The following is a 19925-nucleotide window of genomic DNA, read 5'->3' as shown; positions in this document are numbered from 1 at the left end:
ACCCCCGCCCCCCCCCCCCCCCCCCCCCCCCCCCCCCCCCCCCCCGCCCCCCCCCCCGCCCCCCCCCCCCCCCCAAGTTGTGTGAGACAAAAAGAACGATGAGGAAGCGTAACGCAAAGCCTCTCGATCTAGATCGTTAGAAATAGTAGCACGTTGAATGATGCCCTCGCGGGACTCATAACTTTGCTTTTTTTTGGCTAAAACCAGAAAAAAACGTGCAAAATTTCCTCCCGAGTGATTCGTTAAAAAAACGAAAAATTGTTCTCTAGGAGGATATGATTGGAAGTTGAAAACACAAAAATTTCACCAGCGCCGAGCGACCATGTTAAATGCAAAGGGGGTATCATCCGTCTGTTGTAAGTGTCGTATCAAGGCCCCATGACATATCCAGGGCTCCGATTGCTGTAGTAATCAGAACCTCAAACGCAAGAAATAAAAAGAAAAAGAAAAAGAACCGTCGTGTCGTCATGTCCGTGCATAAGTATAAATCTCGTAGGTAAATCTACTGTAGAGTGTCGCGCTCCTTAGGCTCCGGCACGTCCCCAACGTCAAGTTCCGTGTCCTGGTACTGAAGTTGTTTCTCTTGGCTCTGAAGCTGCGTCTCCTGAGCTTGAAGTCTTACCTTGCGACGACTTTGGCGTTCTACTTCCAGGGTCACCTGATACTCTGTCTTCGCGAGGTCCTCGAGGAGCGCAGTATGTCGACCTACTTTCTTAAGGAGGAAGCTATGCACATAGTTAGATAACAGAGCCAAACCGAAGACTGAGGAAAATTAACATACTTGATAGGAGCACCACCTGCTATGCGGGACTCCTCGCGAATTATGCTCTGTATCTCCACCCGCTTTGACGTATACTTTTTGTGTCGAGCATCCTTATGGTGCAATTCATAATGGTGCATTATAAGGGCATCGGCGTCATCCTCGTCCTCTACCTGAACGACGTAGCTGCAACCACGTTCTTCGCATTTCCATGCTTCGATCACACCATCTCTATTGGGTTTCGAAGGCTTTGTTGAGCTGCCAACTACGCCAGTTGCGAAGGCATCCTCATCTTCCGCGTTGTACTCGTTGCCGGAAGAAGCGGTTGCACCTTGCTCGCCGTCATGTTCGCCGTCACTAGCAGAATAACGTGACTTCTTAGATACTTTCTTCTGCAGCCCGTCGTCGTCTAGCTCCATTTCATCATCACCAAGGTTAGGATCTCGAAGTAGTCGTTTCTTGCCTCCAATAGACGGGCGCAGTCCTGCTACCTTACCGCTGGTGCGGACTCTATGGGGCGGTTGTGCTCCTTGAGCCTTCTCTTCTGGCTGCTGGTAATCCATGGCGGTTGGAAGTTCGTAGGAAGATTGGTTTAAGGAAGGACGATTCGCATGAGAAAGATGACTCCAGGAAGGAGCAGGACTTGTGTAAGAAGGTGAACTTGTGTAGGATTGTCGGGTTTCGCGAGGCTGGCCCTTCTTCCTGCGTTTGTGGATATTTCTCATCTGTTCCTCTGGCAGGTCCTCGAAGCTTGGCACCGAGTCAACGTTTGCCTTTAGCCACTTGTAAAACTTGCTCGGATACCACTCTGGCCCAAGTAGACGCAGGAGATCTTTGGCGTAGTATTTGCAGACTTCGGCTAGCGCCCGAGGCTTTTTGACACTTAAATCGCGATAAAGCTTGTTACACCAAGTACTGGGAGACAACTGATCTGGGGTCTTTGTCCTCTCATGTGGAGGGAGTGCAAGTAGTGACTCTCGGAAATCACGCAAAACTTCAAGGACGACAGATAGAGAGGGATCGATACCTGAACGGATATCCGCGCCAGAGCTTTCGTCTTTATGTAGCAATGGGCGAGGTATGTCAGTTTCTGCGGCCGCACTGAGTTCCTCCGATGCGCGTGCGTCAGCTTGCTTTTCTGCGTTATGATATTCTCTGGGTCGGTTATACTTAGGGCGAGAACTAGCTGCGCCCATATTAGAACTTTCATCGACAGGTCTGAACTCAGCATTCGCTGGTAATTCCTGCTTGACTACGGTAGGCTGGACTGCTATACGGCTTGCAGCCTCTATTGTCTCAGCAAACTGATGGTTGGTAGCCTCAGCATCTTGCAGATGTCTTGACGTCGAATTCCGTAACGAAGGCCTACCCCTTTTTTTACTGTTGGTACCTTCAAGAGAACTAGACCTCTGTTGATCTCGATAAGGAACCGCAACTAATGTGCTAGGTTCTGAGCTTGTGGCTGCCTTAGCTTCGTTCGACTCCTTTGCGGCAAGTCGTTGCACAATATTCTATACTTTAAGTTAGACCAGCATATGTATTTGGATATTAATTTGAGTTGGTCTTACAGGACATTCTTGAGCCAACATGCGATAAAATTCGGTATCCTTGGGAAAATGAGAAAGCAAGAAGATTGCTTGGTCGTTAATTCGCTGTTTTGCCTCGGCAGATGTGATACCGTCGCCAACGTTTACTGCATACTGCGTAATGAAGTCAGACATGGGTTTAAAGAGCCAGGTTTGGTTTGCATAGACATGTAAACATTGGTTCATGCATAACTGAAGGGCCATTATTGTATGTACACACCTTAATGAGAACGTGGTTCAAGTCCAATTTGACATCTCTAAGTGTCTTATTTCTGTTTTTCTTTGTCCTGTGAAGACTCTCTAGTACAGCTTCATACTGGTCAAGTATCGCATAGTGAAGAGAGATGCCTTGGAACATAATGTTGCATATATCCTTATAAGAATCAGACGGAACGATCTCATACCAACCTGCTCCGCCACTAGCCCACAGCACTGGCATGGGAGGTTTATCTTCCTTAAGGCCGATTGAGAAGGATACCGTGTCCTGGAGTTGGATATATGGCGAACGGTCTTTCATGTGTCGGTTAATAAGGAATTTCTCCTGGTCCTTCTCAATTTCAAGCTTTCCACGAACAATCAAGGGACCTTCCAAATCAACATGCAGTAGATTTGCTAAGGTGCCATCCTTGTGAAATACCGTAGCGCCGGTAAGTAGAAAACAAGGCCAATCGTCGGTGTGCGCACGGGCAGAAACGGGTTTTAATACCGAGTCTTCTCTATAGTATTCCAAGGCCATTTCGTCAACGGTTTGGACCGTCGAGTCCGACTGCTCCTCTTTCAAATGACCATCCATAATGGCAGGCGCGTCGGCGCTCGAGGAATAAACTTAACCGAACCGGTTGCGGACGATTGTGATAACAGAAGTTTAATCTTGGGACTTTGGGAAATCGTTATGTCGATACGTCGATAAACTATTCGGCGAAAGAAAGAAAAAAGAGAAGAGTAATGCGATACCGGGGCGCATTAATTCATATTAGCAAGACTAACGCCAACTTTTTATTTTTATTTTGGTAAAGGAGAGTGATGAACGTTGTGCCGTTACTGCTGTTGTTATGCTGTTGTTGTTTATGATAAAAAGAAAATTAACTTAGGTACGCAGCTACGTAACTAAAAGATTTACAATAACGCATGCAGACATGTAAATTTGGTAAGGAAGTTGGGACGCGGTTCAGCGTCAGTAGCTACGCGTATCGTACCTTCTGTTAATTGAAAATGGTAATGATTAGTTGCAGTTGCTAGCCGCCCGTGTTACCATTGTAGGCCAGCCTAATGCGTACAATACAATACGTAAGGCCCCCCATTCAAGTGGGCTGAGAGAGTTCCGACCAATGACGTCGAAGCTATAGATAGTGGGGTTTATCTAAAATAATTTAGGTTGCAGTCGCTAATCGATAAGAACTAGTATCCCTGTATTCCTAGACTAAAACTACCTAGCCGCTGCATACCTAGCATGTATACAAGCACTTCGTTTTTTTTGTTTTTTTTTCCTCTGACTCAAATTCCGTTTTCCAGACCCTTACATTCTCCTTCAGTCAAAATTCTACAGTCGACGCTTTGCGCTTTGTCTGATAACAGCTCATAGCACATAAAGACTTACAATTCTATAGCATTGAGGGCTTGATAATTACACTAACCATACTGGAATCGAATTTACCGTATTGATTTTTTTTTTTTCTGTTTCTTTTTCTTCTCTAAGGCACTCTACTTACGAATGCAACTGGCTAGATTCGCTAGAATGGCAGCTTCTAGCCCTGTTCTCGATGGCGTCTTTGGTATGAAATCTCATATTAATCTCACTTCGGTGATAGTTTCTTATGTCTATTTCTGCTAACAATCATTGGTTCTTATCACATAGCCATCAATAAGCCCATGGGTATGAGTTCTGCTCAGGTTATTAGGGACTGTCAACATCACTTTAACCCCTCTGCTTTCTTCAAGCCAATGATAGACCAAGAGATATCAAAGAGGGCGCAAGAGTCCAATACCAAACGGAAGCGACGTCGATTCGGCAAGGATGACATTCGAGTCAAAATGGGCCATGGCGGCACACTTGACCCGCTTGCCACTGGTGTTTTGATTCTAGGTGTTGGCAAGGGTACTAAATTTCTCCAGTCTTTCCTGGACTGTACCAAGACGTATGAGACTGTAGTGCTGTTTGGTGCCAGTACCGATACGTACGATAGGGTTGGTAGGATTCTTAAGAAGACCGCATACGATCATATCACCCGGCCTATGGTTGAAGAGGCGCTCAACTCCTACAGAGGAAAAATCCAACAGATGCCGCCTCTTTATTCAGCATTGAAGATGGAGGGCAAGCCTCTCTATGAGTACGCAAGAGAGGGCAAACCAATTCCGAGAGAAGTTCCGACCAGAGAAGTGACGGTAGCTGAACTCGACTTGGTTGAATGGTATGAACCTGGCCAACATTCCTACCGTTGGCCTGCTGAGGAAGCTACCACATTTGAACGCAACTTCGCCGAACAGGTCTGGAAGATCGGAAAGCAGCAGATGACTTCTAAGAAGCTTACCCCTGAAGAAGAGGAACAAGAGACCAAGGCTTTGGACGAGCATGAGAAATTCAAACGAAAGTCAGACGAAAGTGTCGATGCGCTTGTGTACGACAGGGTTAGCAACAAGCGTCGCAAAACTTCGCAGCATACACCATTAATGTCAGGAGCGCTTGGCGACCTTCCTCCAGCGACTCCCAAACCAGGGAGGGGGTCAAATTTGATACCTGAAACATCGGACACTGACGCACCACCACCTTGGGAGGACAAAGGTCCTCCAGCGGCAAGAATCCGAATGACAGTGACCTCGGGATTTTACGTCCGGAGCTTTTGCCATGACCTGGGTGTGAAGATTGGATCTGCAGCAGTGATGGCAGAGCTCTGCAGAAGTCGGCAAGGAGAATTTGTCCTAGGTAGTTCTAATTGCTTGGAATTTTCAGACCTGGCAAAAGGAGAATCCGTATGGGCACCTCAATTGAGTGACATGTTATTACAGTGGAACAGCAAAGCTCGCAGCAAAGCCTCCGAGCCCGCTCTAAGAGCCAAGCAAAACCCGCCGGGTGGTAACAAAAAGAAGCGAGACCAAGCTGACTCTAGTCTTATCTAAAGAACCGGAAAACTTGACCACTCTAGAGGATGACTTATCAAACAAGAAGTCGACGTTACCAACTTCAAAGCCTTCTTCTCCGGCCCGAGATATCAAATCTGAGGAAGTAGGAGCCGCGGAGTCGCAAGAGACAGGGAATGGTGGTAACTCAGCACAAGCAGCACAAGCCGTTCCTGCCACGAGTTTGACCACTTCTCAGGATACCACCAAGTCGAACGTCAAGAGCAAAGACGTTGGTGAAGAGTCCTGGAATGGGTTTCCCGACGCACCTGCTTCCTCGAAGGCGTATATACCTAACGTAGAACACCTCGGTTCGTTGGGGAGCCCTCCTTGAGCGGCTCTAGCATACTTGCCTCTCTTTTCATAGACATGTAGTAAGGGGGACAGCGTTTTACGAGAGGACGTACTCTGTATTTTGTTTGCATCAGCTAGGCGTCGGGGGACTTGCATATAACCGCACGACTTAAAACTACCTAACCTAGGTACCTAGGCAATGTATATATACACATCTTGCTGAGTTCTCAAAATGTAAGAGAAATTAACTTGTCAGATTCCTAAAATGTGTAACTAGTACTTTGATAGTACTTGATATACTAACGCTTGTAATAGGTAGGCTATAACCATGTACGAAGCTCATACGTATATGCTAGGTTAAGTATATGACAAAATTGACAACCACGACGATAACGAGTCTATTTCGTTTTAAATCATCGTCTATCATTCATGAGCGGTCGTGATCATTAGATATTACCTATAAAAAAACCATGGGGGTGCGGGGATGGGGGTGAGGAGATAAGGGTGACCTGTTTTTTTCCCCTCCTTTCTCTTCTCTTTTCTCTTATCTTGCCCTGCTTTAAAAGGGGCGTCGCTCCTAGGTTATTTGTTGATAATATCGTAGCCAAAAAATCGATGCATCCAGCCGGTATCCCAAAACCTCAAACCAAGAATCGCGCCAGTACTCGATCGACAAATAATCTCACGTCTGAGAGCCCCGGTCTTCACGACGCTCTGAACGAAACGGTAGGTATCTATAAGAATGTAAAGCGGCGTCGAAGTCTCTGTCGGGGATATTTCGTTGATCCTAAACCGTAGGCAGGCCTCCGAAATCCGGGTGGTCGTGCGTCTACGCAACGTTTCGTCCGCGCATATATCAAGAATGGAAATGGATGGGCTCGTGACTCGGGGTCCGCGGTGGCCTCGGGCGGTTAACTCAGGAAGAAGTAGAGTCCGCAGGCGGGGACAAACTCTTCTCCCACTCCTTGATGAAGTTCGACGTCGTGTTCTTTATGTTACTGGGAGTCAGTTTGTTGAGGATGGCCTGTGGTAATTCTTCTAGCCTACTTGGAGTCTCTGGGGATGGCGACCTTATCTCGCTGTGGGATTGTTTGTGTCTCCTGTTGCTGATGTTAGACGCTTAGATATGCTTTGTATTCCAGGTATTGGGTAGGCTGAAACGGGTCAATGGTGTGTGCCTTGCACATTATGCTTTGGTGGACGTATTAATCGTGGTCGTCTTACAATGTCTCCTCACTACCACCAAATTTCTCAGGAATCGCGTTGTCATCCCCGTTTACCGTGCTTCCGCTCCAGCGGGATGGCTTCGCATTTAATATATCCCAGTTGGAGCAATCGTCATCGCAGAGGCTATCGAGTGGTAGTGGCGTCCAAGAGTAATGTTTTCGTGCTTTGGGTTCCACCTTCGATGTTGAGCGTCTGTGCTGCAAACGGTCGCTGAAACTACTGGTGGATGATCTGTTCGGTGCTTCCGTCGCGGAATCGGATTCGTCTTGGAATGGCATTTTGCCGCGGCTCGAAGTAGACGCTCGAATAGTGTCCTGTTCGGTCTCTGTTCTATTTAACCTTGATACCATATCACTTGTTCTATTTGTTGTCCCAGAAATTGCTTCATCCCCCACAGTCGCTTGTCTCAAGTCTTCGACGAACGTCCAAAGGCCTTGCTTAAAATCATTTGCGATTTGCTTCATACCATGGGTCGGCTGGCTTTGACGAGGAGCCCATGTTGCGCGCTTACTGAGAAGAGGAGTAGAGACGGGCGACGGTTTTGAGTATAAATCCGGTGATCGGAGCGGGTCGTTTCCATTTGGTGATGTTGTAGGTGAAAGTAAGGACAAAGCGCGAGTGTGTCCACCCCGGATAATTGTCCTTTTGGTGTCTCGAGGTGCTGCCCGGCTTTGTGCAAGAAGGATGGCTTTCCTACGTTCTAGTTCGCTGGTGTATCTGACAGTTGTTGGATCATCATGGGCCCACGGTCCATCTATCACGGATGCAGCGCGAAGAGGGTCAAAGTTTTTAGCAGCTGCCCGCTTCTTATAACCATCGGAGGCTGTCCACTGCTTCTTCAGCCTTCTAAGATCATGCTCTGCTCGGCCCAATTCTTCACGAAGTTCTAATACGCGACGCTCTTGGGCGGCAATAGCGATAATGAAGTCATTTGCATCAATTGGCGAGCTCAGTCCTGACACCGGTCCTGGGGTGGGCGGCACCGAAGAAGTGGGCGTGGGCCTCGACGGGACACTATCAGGTGGCGCGATCGGCAAGGTTAATGACAATCGATTGGAATTTCGTGATGTTGTCGAGGTAGAACGAGTGGACCTCGTCCGAGATATCTCACTTAGAGATGGTGGAGATGGCATCGAACTCGAATATGCGTCCCCGTCCCCGTCCGCCGCTCCGCTCTCTCCAGCACTCTCTAGATGATTAGCACGGGGCGACGTTGGAACCTGACCACTGTAAGAGCCATTGGTAGAGTAGCTGATCGAGTGCACACCGGTAGCCATTTTAAGGGGAGAAGTTAGAACCGCATCTAGTGAAAGAGCGGATTCCTGTAGGCCCCGACTCATGTTGGCCCCAGTAAAAGGGTTGATAACTTTGTGTGGTGAACGAGAGTATAAAAGTTGTGCGGTGAAGTTTTCTATTGACCGCTGGTTTTGAAAAGGAGTGGCTGGGGACAAAATGGCACGACGGTGCCTAGTCCTCCTAGTAAAAGAGCGTCTAGAATATAAAACAGAAACTATATTGTTAAGTCTCTTGTCATTGAAGAGAGGGTGGAAACGAGATGTTATCAAGCAAATTTGTAAAAGTTGAGCGGGTTTCATAGACATAAGAAAACATAATCCACCCGAGGCAGATGGGGATCGAAATTCAGGGCGGAAGACGTGGAGCTCGCTTCAGATGCTGGGATGGGAAATTGGGGAGGGGGTACGCAGCACCACAGAGAACCACACAGACTTGTATGCGTCGCCCGGGGGGGTGGGAAGGGGGGGCGATGTACAATACAGTTCAGTTGCAGAGTTAGCTGGAACTTGTTAGGCGACGAATGATAAGACTGGAATATAGCTGGGGTTGACCGGGGCTTAGGAAGCCCATTATCTTCCAGAAGAGGGATAGGATTAAGAGGTTTGCAGAATATGGTTAGGGAATAGGTAACTATAAATTATACGCTATATGTAAGGATAGGTAGCTGTTTAGGGTGTATGTTAATAAATGAAGAAAAAGAATTATCGCGGGTTGTATTGTATAGTATTGTACCGTAAGGCTCGAACACTCTAAAAAAAACAAAAAATAAAGGTTATGTAGGCTAGTCGGTCGGATGACAAGACGAAAATAAAAATAAAATAAAACGAGAGAGATGAGATCTATTATTATTAAGTATTGTACGACGGGATGATGAGGGGGGAATCGGGATAGCAGCAAGGAACTTAGGAACTTGATGGAAAATCAGTTCGGGTTCTGAGGTTTGCTTTAATTTCATTTCGTTACCTCAGGTACCTCTACTATGTATTTGCGCTGATTGTTTCTCTCGATCCCTGGTCAACAAGATGGAGAGACCCCACAAAATTAATCGTCCGCTCATCTCATGGGCTGCATGGGCTGTTTTGTGCATTCAGGGGCAAAAACGTGAGTGACGAGGTGTCGGATGGCCCGTCAACTTTGCGGAAAATTGCCAGTGTTTTGATTGGAAAGATGTTTTCTTTTTAGCCCGCAAGTCCCGGCAATGCATAGACTAAATAAATGACGTCCACTCGCTAAGTGGGGATTTCTCAATGGTGCAACCAGGTGCTGAAGAAGGCATGCTGCCATGCTTTAAAAGATACTGTAACCCACACCCGGGTAGCAGACATACGCGTGTAACATACATGATGGCCAGTTTCATAAATGTACCTAGGTACCTAGGTTAGGTCCTCAAGTATCTTCAAATGCTAAACAATTTCACGTGAACACCCGTAAGCTGTGTCGCGTCAAACACACAAGCATGAATTAAGCGCGATAAGGTTTGTACCAAGGCAGGTGCCTGCACAAATTGTGCAGCACAATTTCAATGTTAGTCTTTGTGATACTTTGAACGCCTACAATGGACGGCACTAAGGACATCAGGCATTACAACGAATACCTATCACAAGAACATTTTTTTCTCTTCCACCTTACACTATACGCGTCGGAGACAATGCACTCTCTACTGCCTATAATATAATTATAAGCACATAATCATGAAGGTTGATATTTCCCTTCTGTGGTATTTCTTTTTCTTTCTCTCTCTATCAAATATCGGCATATGCGAATATCGTGGTTACAATGCCGTTTCCATTTAGATATATATGCGACCTACTCCAAGAACTTGACGACGAGTCTCACAAAGATGAGCGTAAACAAATTCCTACGAGGAACATAATCGAGGCATGGTTTCGTGAGCACCGCTCCCGCCTCGATGTATTTGAGAATGATCCAAGCGCTATATTATCCACTTTGTTGCCGGAGAGAAGGACAGACAGAGTCTACCTTATCCAAACCGCAAGGCTTGAAACCATATTTGGTAAAGCCTTACTTCTTGGGGCCTCGAGGTTGCAAGAACTACGAAGATACAGGACTCCTGGCCTTGGCGTAGATCTTGCCGATTGCATTGAAGGCATCTTGAAACGCACGGTGGGTAATCTTTCCAAGTAACAAAAGCAGCCAAAATCAACTTGATTATCGTAGAATACTCCCCTTTTCTTCTTGTAGTCATTCAAGTTGCTAACGCCTCCAAAGCCTAATGATACGCAAGATTGTAATGAGCCCACGGTAGAAGAAGTCGATGATACTTTAACCTGCGTTGCAGCCGCGTGTCGATTTAGCTCGCCTTCAGTTAGGGCTTCGCGTAGGGCTCAAGATTCTAGAGACCAGGATCAATCTCTAGTTACTATTTACAGACGACTCAGCCCACGCGATGCGAAATGGTTTACAAGGCTAATATTAAAGAACTACCAGCCGGTAGTGATAGATGAACGTCTCGTTTTTCGTTGCTATAACGTTCTCTTACCCCAACTGATGAAAGTAAGGGATGAGTTCATTACAGCCACTACATTCCTACGGCAAATCAAGCAGCCATCTTACGCCCAAACTGCCATTGCTAGTATGCTAAAACCATCTATCGGGACAAAAGTTGGTCGGCAAACATGGCTTAAAGGAAGAAGTATAAAGCACTGTCTAGATATGGGTAGGTCTCGGGACATGAGTTGCGAGCAAAAGATTGATGGAGAGTACTGTCAAATTCACATTGATCTCCGCAAGCCTTATTCCCCTATTCAGATATTTTCCAAGGGTGGGAAAGATAGCACCCAGGATCGAATCGGCCTTCATCAGTAAGCCACCGTTCAAACCCCTTTCTTGCCACTCTATTGACTATCGTAGGGCCATTCGAGACTCATTAAAACTGGGAACACCAGACTGCCCCTTGAAGACTGGGTGTATTCTTGAGGGGGAAATGGTGGTATACAGTTCCAAGGTAACATTTTAACGTCACTCGACTCCGAATAGTAGGCGCTAACCAAAACACAGGACAACCAAATTTTACCATTTCATAAAATTCGTAAGCACGTTTCGCGCTCAGGCTCTTTTATAGGGGTCCACTATGATTCTCAGTATGGCATCACACATCAACGGTGTAGGGCTGTTAACTAAATTTGAAATAGGCCTCATGATTACGAGCATTTAATGATAGTGTATTTCGATATTCTACTTATCGAGGATGAATCATTACTTGGAGCCAAACAATTCGAACGATTCAAGCGTTTAACGGACCTCGTAACTTGTCGGAAGGGTTATGCTGAGCTAGTACCCCGTGAGATCATATCCTTCGGACGGCCATCTGCTGCGTTGAGGCTACGTGAAGCCTTTGCAAAATGCATAGTCAGTCGTGGCGAAGGCCTGGTCTTGAAGCCTGACGAACCATATTTCAACTTTAGCACAGCACAAAAGTCATTCAGCTGCTGCAATATTAAACTGAAAAAGGAGTATGTTCAAGGGTGGGGAGATGTGGGAGATCTTGCTGTCGTTGGCGCCTCTTATGATGCAGCAAAGGCAAGGGAGTATAAGCGACCCAATATCAAATGGACGCACTTCTTCATTGGGTGCTTGGATAACAGGGAGAAAGCTCGAGCAGGCACTGAGAAACCTCGATTTATAGTCACCAATGTTGTCCTTCTTTCCGAGGCCCTTCTAGGGACAGTTATGACTCAATGTTTTCCATCACCAGTCCCGTTTGATTCAAACCAGTCTATAATACTGGACTTCAAGCTAGGAAAGGTAGACAAGCAGCCAGCCGATATATTTTTAGAACCATTGGTGTTCGACATGCGTTGCTTTGCATTCGACAAGGCACCCAATACGACTTTCTGGAGCATGAGATTCCCATTGGTCTCTAAGATTCATCATGATAGATCATACTTGGATACTATCAGTTTTATGGAGCTACGGGAGTTAGCTTCAGATACAACCAAAATACCTGAGCTTGAAGATAGTCAGGAGATGCGCGAATGGATTTCGGCGTTAGAAAAGGCCGACCCAGGAGGAATAGCTGTGGACGTCATCAGCCAGCAGAGCCATACGACTGGCCCAAGAGCAGCACCAAGGCCATCTAGTAGTGGGAATTGCCAGGGAAAGGAAGCCCAAACCACTTCGATAGCAAACCCTTACGAATACCTACGCTCCTGTGAACAGCCCCAACTGTCATCTCCCGATGCAGTAAAAATAAACAGTAAACACCTACTGTTACCCCTGAAGCCATTAGTCATCGAGGATGAGGACAACCATACCATAACTAATGTTTCTCAGAAATCCCCAGTGCATACAGGACGTAAAAGACGGCATGCCTCAGATGCAGCGGTAACCACCAAAAGCCTACGGCTTTCTGCTGATACCCCGTCTCAACAGTCACAGTCAATGGATAATCTCAGTGAACTATCATCAAATGCCCCAAATACTCCAAAGAAGAGGCAGCCACTCGGCCAGATTGACGCCAACCCATCTTTCGGATACCATGTCGCAAGTACCGAAAATGAAGCATCAAAAGTGGCAACCCCTGGTCCCTCATGGGCTCAACTGGCAGAATCGCCCACCGAGTTATCTCTCGCCAATACCACTTCTATAATAACGTCTAATTCTCCTCGAGAAACCAACTTTTCTGAGCGGTGTCTGACTCATGGACGATGTACTTTCGTCGGCGAGAAATGCATACTTGCTAACCGCTCTATTCTATTGCCACCTTGTATCTCGCAGTACGCATGGGTAACCGAAAACCTGCTAGGAGATCACGGCATAGATAACTTTTTAACGGATCCCAACACATGGTCTCAAGAACCTACGCCTAGCTTCGCATATAAATGGGACGCCTCGCTAAAGAAGACGAGAAAGTCCCGGGTGCGCAAGATCTGTCTCGTCGAGTCGAGACGTGTGGAGGCCACATCATCGTTTATTAAAAGCATTGGGGAAGCTGGGTTGACGAAAAAGAATGGAGAGCGCGAGTGGGTGGGGGTCTATGATTGGCGCATACTAGAAGATATCTCGGGCTTGGAGTCTGGAACGAATAAACTGGAAGGGATGGATCTGTGGAGGAAGCACTACGTGGCGATTGCATAGTGGGTGCATTGGATTGTGAAAACACTCATCACAAAGCTATGCGTTGTGCTTTAGTTACTGAGAGGCATGTGATTAGAAAAGAGCATTGCGTCTAGGGGAGTATCACCGAGGTACTATGCGGCATAGAATGGAATACCATCTAGAATAGAAAGGTATTCCTTGGGTGCTTAGAAGCTTCAGCTAGCTACGGTATATCAGATTCAACCTCCCAAAGAGGTTTCCGTGCAACCCGAGCTGGATAGTATTCTTAATTAAATGCTTTAACATCAGGTAGGTACCTAGGTAATGTAGGATTGGTTATCAGAGTATCATGTTAGGTGCTTAATACGAATTTGGTCTTTGGGCGATAGTTGTATTATCATTATTGGGGGTGCGATATATTCTTACAATATACTGTCGCTTCTAGCCGTCTATAGTATTCTAATTAGCCGTGCTCGCGAAGACAAAAAAAAGCTTTCTGTACAACTCTAGAATAACTCATAACAACAAGCCCCCCCTAAATCTAAATCTAAAATCTATATCTTGCCGACCAGAAGGTTCCGGATGGTCTCCCGGCCGGTGACGACGACGGTGCGGTAGAGGGTCTGGACGTCGAGGGTGCTGAAGACGCCGTCGGCGAAGCCGAAGAAGAGCATGGGGGGGATCCAGCCGCGGGCGTACTCGAGCGCGAAGCAGCTCTCGGGCATCTTGTACTGCTTGACGTCGCCGCGGCGCATGTGGTGCACGCTGCCCGCCGGGTACACCTCCCGCTCGAACTTGCCGGGGACGAACGCCCACTGCTCCCCCGTTAGGATGTGGAAGTAGTCGTCCGCCGTGTGCCGTCCCGAGTGGCCTTCCGTGCCGGCCGCCGTCCCAAAGATGATGAGGTACTCAGTGATGCCTTTTTTTATTGAAAAAAGAGAACGTGTTAGTTTTGGAGACTAGCTGGTAGTCGTGGGAGGGTTGGTTACTTACTGGAGTGGATCAGGTACATGGCGCCCATGGCGCCGCCGGCATTGTTGAACATCCATTCCTCGGTGACGTTCCAGTTGGGGTTTACATGGGCCGGGTACTTCTCGTACAGCTCGGCGACGATGTAGTCGACGATTTTGGCGGTGTCGTTGCCGTGAGCCGTGATAGCTCGGGAAGACACGTCCTGCAGCTCTTCCAAGTTGAAGATGTAGAACTTCTCGAGGTTTTGCTCAAGCACGTAGGCGATCGGGGCGAATATGCCGATTAGCACACCGATGATGGTGAGCAACTTGACAAAACAGCCGGACGATGAGGCTTTGGGTGCCGGTGCAGATGTTGACTTTTTGGGCGCCATGGCTACTTCCTATGCGATTCAAAGAAACAGGCAAAATACCGAGAAACAACGAGACGAACGGAAAACGAAAACAAAAGCCACCGACTCGAATATAAATAAAGACTAGACCAAGAAATTTACTAACACATCTCGAAAAGCTAATTTATAATTTATAATAAACATTTTAGTGGGTGCGTACCTGTCAAAAAAACCCCCCCAAAAATAGGGGTCTGAGCTCTAATAGTAGCGTCAAAAGTGGGGCCCCGGTAAACCAGACAGCCGGATCGCACCATCTCACAAACGCCGTACCATGCGATCCGTACCCGGGATCGTATTCGTATCTGTTATCGCTTATCTAAAGATTTTATCGGCTCAACATCTGCATTTCGGAGCAGAGCCAGTCCGTCAGCGTCTACAGGGAACCTTGCTTATTACATCACTAATTAATCCCTACCAAACGACAATTTCTTAACCCGTGATTACCAAGCTTTACCTTGAAAAGTGTCCGATCCAAAAAAGGAAAAAAAAAAAGGAAAAAAAATTCTGTTTTCGTTGTCGCGCCAACATGACGCAGACGGTCGCGGTCCCCGGACAGCTTTTAGGACCCGCGGATCGCTACGCCGCGGGCGCTGGGACGCACATCCACGACTCGAACTTGTATTCGTCGCTGCTGGGCGCGGTGACGGTTGCCCAGCCCGAGAAGGCGCGCGGACCCGCGAAGAGGCTGACGAGGATAGCGGCGCTAGCAGCAGGGAATAATGACAGCAGCGGCGGTAACAACAATAACACCAGCAGCAGCAGCAGCGGCAGCAGCAGTTCTTCCTTACCTACGATCTCCGTCTCCCGCTCGGGCGTTTCCGAGAAGCGCGAGGTCCTGCCGGAAGTCGGCAACGTGGTTCTATGCCGGGTGACGCGCATCACGCCGCGGCACGCGTCCGTCGCGATTCTTGTTGTTGGCGATACGGTGCTCGAGGCGGAGTGGCAGGGCTTGGTCCGGGTGCAGGATGTTCGGGCTACGGAGAAGGACAGGGTAAAGATATATGAGAGCTTCCGGCCGGGCGATATTGTGAGGGCGCAGGTGGTGAGTACACACACACACACACACACACAGACATATACACATTTTTACATATTTGTCCCACAAAATTTGAATCTGTGAAGGGAATACGTGTCGACTAACGTTTATTGTGTCTTGTTAGATCTCGCTCGGCGACCAGGCTAACTATTACCTCTCGACCGCGAGCAACGAGCTCGGCGTCATCATGGCCACAAGCGAGGCTGGAAACCCGATGTTCCCCGTTAGCTGGAAAGAGTATAAAGATCCGGAGACGGGCATAAGTGAGCCTCGGAAGGTCGCTAAGCCGTTCTGAGCACTCCTAATTGCCTAAATATACGGTCTCGGGGTTGGAGATAACTTGGTACCTATGATGAAAAGCTTCAAGTTGGCTTACAATTTAGGGACCATCGGAACGCCCCCTTTTATGATCTTGTACCGGTTCAAAGTTTCGAACAATTATGCTCGAATTGCTTCAACCAGTGTTAGAAGATATAACCAGGGATACCCTAATCATACCTACGGAGGATAATGCGAGACGAAGAATCTCTAAATGTCCCGGCTCGAGAGAAATTTGATGTCCGTTCGAGCGTACTGAGCTAAATTAACATGGACGTTGGTATGTTAGCCGGTTTACAAACCAGGTTTAAGCACCAGTTGCAGAATGTATTGGCACTCAGCCATGGTATAAGCAACACGAATACACAAACACCTTGTCAACGAGTTAGATAGCTCGTGGAATGAAAGCTGACGACTCAAAGAAAAAGAAATATAGAACTCAACGTCTAGATCTATCTAGGTAATCGTTCGTCCCCCTTAGTTATTGTGATGCTTGAATAAGTCGTGTGTATTAACCCCCTACTTTGAGCCTGAATGATACCTAGGAAGGTATTGTTTGACGATGTTTCATAAGGCTTATTGATCCTCCACAACGTCAGAACTCAACCCCCATGCGTTTGTTGTGTACTATGTAACGCACCACGCCACTAGTGCGCAGGGTGCAGGGTGATACGTAAATAGCAATTGAATTTCTGTAGCTTTATCAGATCGAATAAACGATTTAATCGAGGCTAGGAATTATAGCAATAGCAAAAGAATTTATTGGGATGTTGAAGGTAAGGCATTTGAAGATATTGGTAAAAGGACTTCAAGACAAGTACAATTGAGGTACCTATGTACCAGCTCCCCGAAAATACACGGGCAAGTACATACTACGTTAGGTATGTATATAGCGAGGCGCAGTATTGTTTGAAATCAGGGTCTGGTTACACAAAACCTTGCCCCGCCACCACAAATAACTTAGCGTCTTATAGGTTGCAACGCTAACACCTAGCAGCCAACCACAGCAGCCAACCCCGGCATCAGCTTGGCCAGTCCTGTTCCTGCCCGCGATATTCCCTATTTCGCATACTTCATTTTGTAAACTTCGACCTGACGACGAGAGCAATTGAAATACAAACGAATTATGAAAATTAGCAGAAAGGTAACCGGTTGAATAAGAAGGGATCCGAAATTTTGGTTATTTATTCCATTATTAACTCAGGCCTTTTTACCTACCCTCGTCGCCCAATATCAAACCAAATAAGGTACCTATATATACGTACCTACGTTAAGTACCTACAGTACCTAGGTTCTTTAGGTACAATACATACCAACATCACTGGAATTTCCAACCAGAGCAAAACATATCTCGCTCTATCTGCCGCCGCAACTCCGGGAACAACAAAAAGCCACCACACCACCAACGAAGCTCCTCCCGCGAAACCAAAGCAAGCCTTCTTTTATCCGGCTATAAAAAAACACACATAACCAGTGGCCGACATGGCCACAATGACAATGACATTCCCAGCGATACCCATATCCAGCACCATGACAGCCACCCCTAACGCCACTTCTACGAGCAGCGCATCCGGCACGACGACATCCTGCTGCCCGAACTGCGGACTCACCTTCCCCCCCGCGTCCGACGCGCAGATCGCCCTCCTCCGCGCGCAGAAGCAGATCCAAGACCTCGAGGCCCAGGTCCGCCTCCTCAACCAGAAGGCCGCCGCCGCCGTCGACCGCTGGGCCGACTACGAGGACGAGCTCTCGCGCTTGCGCGCCGCGTCCACCACGTCCGTCGGTACTACTACCACCAACACCAACAACACCAGCGCAAGCAATAGAAATAGCAATACCAATAGCAATAGCAATGGTAGTCCGAGGTCCACGTTCCTACCCGCGGGTGCCGCCGCGCGCATAAGCCAGCTGCTGGCGCCGCGCAAGTCGGTGCCGAACCTGGCGTCACACGGGGCCCGGGGTTCGATCTCCACGGCAGCGATAACACCACCGACCGCCACAACAACAACAACAGCTATACAGAACGGCAACGGAGGGCAGACGAACGAGCTACTCGAAGCGCTGTCGCGGGAGCGGGAGCTGCGGGCCCAAGCGGAGGGGAAGCTCCGGGACACGAGCAAGGAAGTCGAGGAGCTGAGCGTGACGCTGTTCGAGCAGGCGAACGAGATGGTGGCGAGCGAGCGGCGGGCGCGGGCGCTGCTGGAGGAGCGGGTTTTGGTGCTGGAGCGCAGGGATGTCGAGAAGAGGGATCGTCTGGATCGCCTGGAGGGGGCGGTGGGAAGGTTGGAGAGGGTGAAGGCGGTGCTGGAGGAGCGGTAGGGGGCGAAGGGGGGGTTGGAAAGGTCGATGGATGGGTCTGATATTATATTAAATCTAAGTCGCGCAAAGACAAACTCCAGTGTCTATGACGGGAGAGAAGGATGCCCCGCCCCCCCTTTCTCCCCGGATGCGGATAAGAGTGGATCAGGTCCGGTCAGAATCCCCACTGTCCTCCCGGGGGGAGGGGTTGGGTTTACTTAAGAGAGAGGGTTACGGTTATGGTTATGGTAACAACCTGTTACGGGTCGCAGGGTACGAATTTCCTACTAGTCACGAGAGGGTACAGCTGGGGGGTTTCCCCAAAGGTTACGAATAAGGATATGGGTTTAATTAGGGATGGTCTGCTTTTTAGCTCCGCCGGACGGGGGGAAGTTTTCTAGGAGTTGTCGCATTTTGATTCGTATCTGGGGTGGTTTTGTTGGCGGGCATAAGAGGGAAATCATAGGATGGATTTGTACAACAATGGAAAGGGTGGTTCTGGTTCTATGGCATTTACCTTGGGTTAGGTAGGTAGGACTTTGGCAAGGGAAAATAAAAGGAAAAGGCACGGGTTAAGACTTCCATGTTAGGTTGATGTACTTATTCAGGGGTGTAAAACAAGTTATTATGGCAGTATCTAAGCATGGTATTGCACTTTCTAAACTTCACTTCTTACTCCAAATTGGTCATCCTAGGTTAGGTACCTTTTTAAAGAATTCAATGGTTTCTCATGTTCATCTACTTTCTTTTACCTCATAACCACATCTAATAACCTCCCAATGATTATCAACAATACAGCTCACTGCTCAAGCAATATCACCCGACATTGACCTTGTCTACCTGTCTAGGCAACACCGACGAGTCCCCAGCGGAAGGGGCAGGGCGGCTGGTCCCATGCAACCGCCGAATATACGTCGTTCGGGTACGGGCCTCACGCGTGTCCCGGCCGCTTTATCACAGCCGCCGGGGCGAAGCTCATGATGGCGTATATCATCGCGCACTACGACTTCGAGGCGCAAGGGACACGCACGGAAACCCGCCTGCGCGGACAGAGCTTCGTGTCGCCCGGCAAGGCGACGGTTCGGTTTAGGAGGCGTAAGGAGGAGGATATCGCTTTTTTCTAGGTACCTAATTAATGGGATAGGTAACGAGATACCAAAAGAAGAATCCAACTGGTGTGGCAATATAAGAGGTAGCTAGCGCGCGGAAAGGTATAGAATCTGCGAGTGATGGCGTAGCATAGATGATGGGCTATTGACTTTCCTAAAAGCTTTATTTTGTTTTATTTTATTCATTTTCTTTTGGTATCGCTCGCTATAGTTGGATACGATCAGTCTTGGGGCAATGGCGGATGAGAATGGTACATAAGAAGTGATGGTATAGCCGAGACAGGCCTATAAGAGCCTCTCTATCACGGTGGGCAGTCTACTATAGGTAACTTCAACTAATAAGTGTGTTTGAGGCGTTTACTTAGACTATCCACCAGCCCTACAAGGTTGACTACCTCCTAACTTACCTAGTATTAACTCTTGGCCCAGCGCCTTCTGAGTTATGGTGTATTTAATTTCGTGCTTG

General features: G+C 47.9%; 7 protein-coding genes across 7 annotated transcripts; 4 read left to right on the top strand and 3 right to left on the bottom strand.

Annotated features, from left to right (window-relative positions):
- Window positions 1-73: 73 nt before the first annotated feature.
- Window positions 74-3538, bottom strand: F4812DRAFT_433664 (uncharacterized protein). The gene is made up of 4 exons (XM_047934656.1): window positions 2567-3538; window positions 2329-2460; window positions 782-2271; window positions 74-725 (listed from the first exon to the last, which is right to left on the bottom strand). The coding sequence occupies exons 1-4, from the start codon at window positions 3137-3139 to the stop codon at window positions 503-505; spliced, it is 2418 nt and encodes an 805-aa protein (XP_047788637.1). The 5' UTR covers window positions 3140-3538; the 3' UTR covers window positions 74-502.
- Window positions 3539-4081: 543 nt separating this feature from the next.
- F4812DRAFT_460595 (pseudouridine synthase) lies at window positions 4082-5794 on the top strand (the record flags this gene model as incomplete). Its single annotated transcript, XM_047937714.1, has 3 exons — window positions 4082-4118; window positions 4202-5416; window positions 5463-5794. 3 exons carry the CDS (start codon window positions 4082-4084, stop codon window positions 5792-5794), a joined length of 1584 nt encoding a protein of 527 aa, XP_047788636.1.
- A 210-nt stretch (window positions 5795-6004) lies between these two features.
- On the bottom strand, window positions 6005-9264 carry F4812DRAFT_433660 (uncharacterized protein). Its single transcript, XM_047934655.1, has 2 exons — window positions 6979-9264; window positions 6005-6854 (listed from the first exon to the last, which is right to left on the bottom strand). The coding sequence occupies exons 1-2, from the start codon at window positions 8580-8582 to the stop codon at window positions 6671-6673; spliced, it is 1788 nt and encodes a 595-aa protein (XP_047788635.1). The 5' UTR covers window positions 8583-9264; the 3' UTR covers window positions 6005-6670.
- A 476-nt stretch (window positions 9265-9740) lies between these two features.
- Window positions 9741-13707, top strand: F4812DRAFT_433657 (uncharacterized protein). Its single transcript, XM_047934654.1, has 5 exons — window positions 9741-10401; window positions 10507-11099; window positions 11149-11242; window positions 11296-11378; window positions 11430-13707. The coding sequence occupies exons 1-5, from the start codon at window positions 10054-10056 to the stop codon at window positions 13372-13374; spliced, it is 3063 nt and encodes a 1020-aa protein (XP_047788634.1). The 5' UTR covers window positions 9741-10053; the 3' UTR covers window positions 13375-13707.
- On the bottom strand, window positions 13708-14848 carry F4812DRAFT_433644 (ERG2 and sigma1 receptor-like protein). The gene is made up of 2 exons (XM_047934653.1): window positions 14329-14848; window positions 13708-14254 (listed from the first exon to the last, which is right to left on the bottom strand). The coding sequence occupies exons 1-2, from the start codon at window positions 14678-14680 to the stop codon at window positions 13890-13892; spliced, it is 717 nt and encodes a 238-aa protein (XP_047788633.1). The 5' UTR covers window positions 14681-14848; the 3' UTR covers window positions 13708-13889.
- A 376-nt stretch (window positions 14849-15224) lies between these two features.
- On the top strand, window positions 15225-16029 carry F4812DRAFT_460591 (uncharacterized protein; the record flags this gene model as incomplete). Its single annotated transcript, XM_047937713.1, has 2 exons — window positions 15225-15740; window positions 15859-16029. 2 exons carry the CDS (start codon window positions 15225-15227, stop codon window positions 16027-16029), a joined length of 687 nt encoding a protein of 228 aa, XP_047788632.1.
- A 1108-nt stretch (window positions 16030-17137) lies between these two features.
- F4812DRAFT_74859 (uncharacterized protein) lies at window positions 17138-18539 on the top strand. The gene has a single exon (XM_047939379.1). It carries the CDS (start codon window positions 17535-17537, stop codon window positions 18369-18371), a length of 837 nt encoding a protein of 278 aa, XP_047788631.1. The 5' UTR covers window positions 17138-17534; the 3' UTR covers window positions 18372-18539.
- The last annotated feature ends 1386 nt before the right edge of the window (window positions 18540-19925 follow it).

The sequence above is a fragment of the Daldinia caldariorum genome (genome assembly GCF_022478825.1).
Source record: "Daldinia caldariorum strain CBS 122874 unplaced genomic scaffold F4812scaffold_12, whole genome shotgun sequence".
Taxonomy (NCBI): Eukaryota; Fungi; Ascomycota; class Sordariomycetes; order Xylariales; family Hypoxylaceae; genus Daldinia; species Daldinia caldariorum.
The sequence above is the reverse complement of the archived record's forward strand: the minus strand, read 5'-3'. Positions and strand labels throughout refer to the sequence as shown.

Excerpts from the sequence above, each read along its gene's own strand:
- F4812DRAFT_433664 (XM_047934656.1), bottom strand. The coding sequence starts at position 3,139 with ATGGATGGTCATTTGAAAGAGGAGCAGTCGGACTCGACGGTCCAAACC. Across the intron at positions 2,461-2,566 it reads TGAACCACGTTCTCATTAAG|TATGCAGTAAACGTTGGCGA; the intron begins GTGTGTACATAC and ends TTCATTACGCAG. Across the intron at positions 726-781 it reads GCAGGTGGTGCTCCTATCAA|CTTCCTCCTTAAGAAAGTAG; the intron begins GTATGTTAATTT and ends CTATGTGCATAG.
- F4812DRAFT_433660 (XM_047934655.1), bottom strand. The coding sequence starts at position 8,582 with ATGTCTATGAAACCCGCTCAACTTTTACAAATTTGCTTGATAACATCT. Across the intron at positions 6,855-6,978 it reads GGTGGTAGTGAGGAGACATT|GAGACACAAACAATCCCACA; the intron begins GTAAGACGACCA and ends CATCAGCAACAG.
- F4812DRAFT_433657 (XM_047934654.1), top strand. The coding sequence starts at position 10,054 with ATGCCGTTTCCATTTAGATATATATGCGACCTACTCCAAGAACTTGAC. Across the intron at positions 10,402-10,506 it reads AAGGCATCTTGAAACGCACG|CCTAATGATACGCAAGATTG; the intron begins GTGGGTAATCTT and ends ACGCCTCCAAAG. Across the intron at positions 11,379-11,429 it reads GGGGTCCACTATGATTCTCA|GCCTCATGATTACGAGCATT; the intron begins GTATGGCATCAC and ends AATTTGAAATAG.
- F4812DRAFT_433644 (XM_047934653.1), bottom strand. The coding sequence starts at position 14,680 with ATGGCGCCCAAAAAGTCAACATCTGCACCGGCACCCAAAGCCTCATCG. Across the intron at positions 14,255-14,328 it reads CATGTACCTGATCCACTCCA|GCATCACTGAGTACCTCATC; the intron begins GTAAGTAACCAA and ends CAATAAAAAAAG.
- F4812DRAFT_74859 (XM_047939379.1), top strand. The coding sequence starts at position 17,535 with ATGGCCACAATGACAATGACATTCCCAGCGATACCCATATCCAGCACC.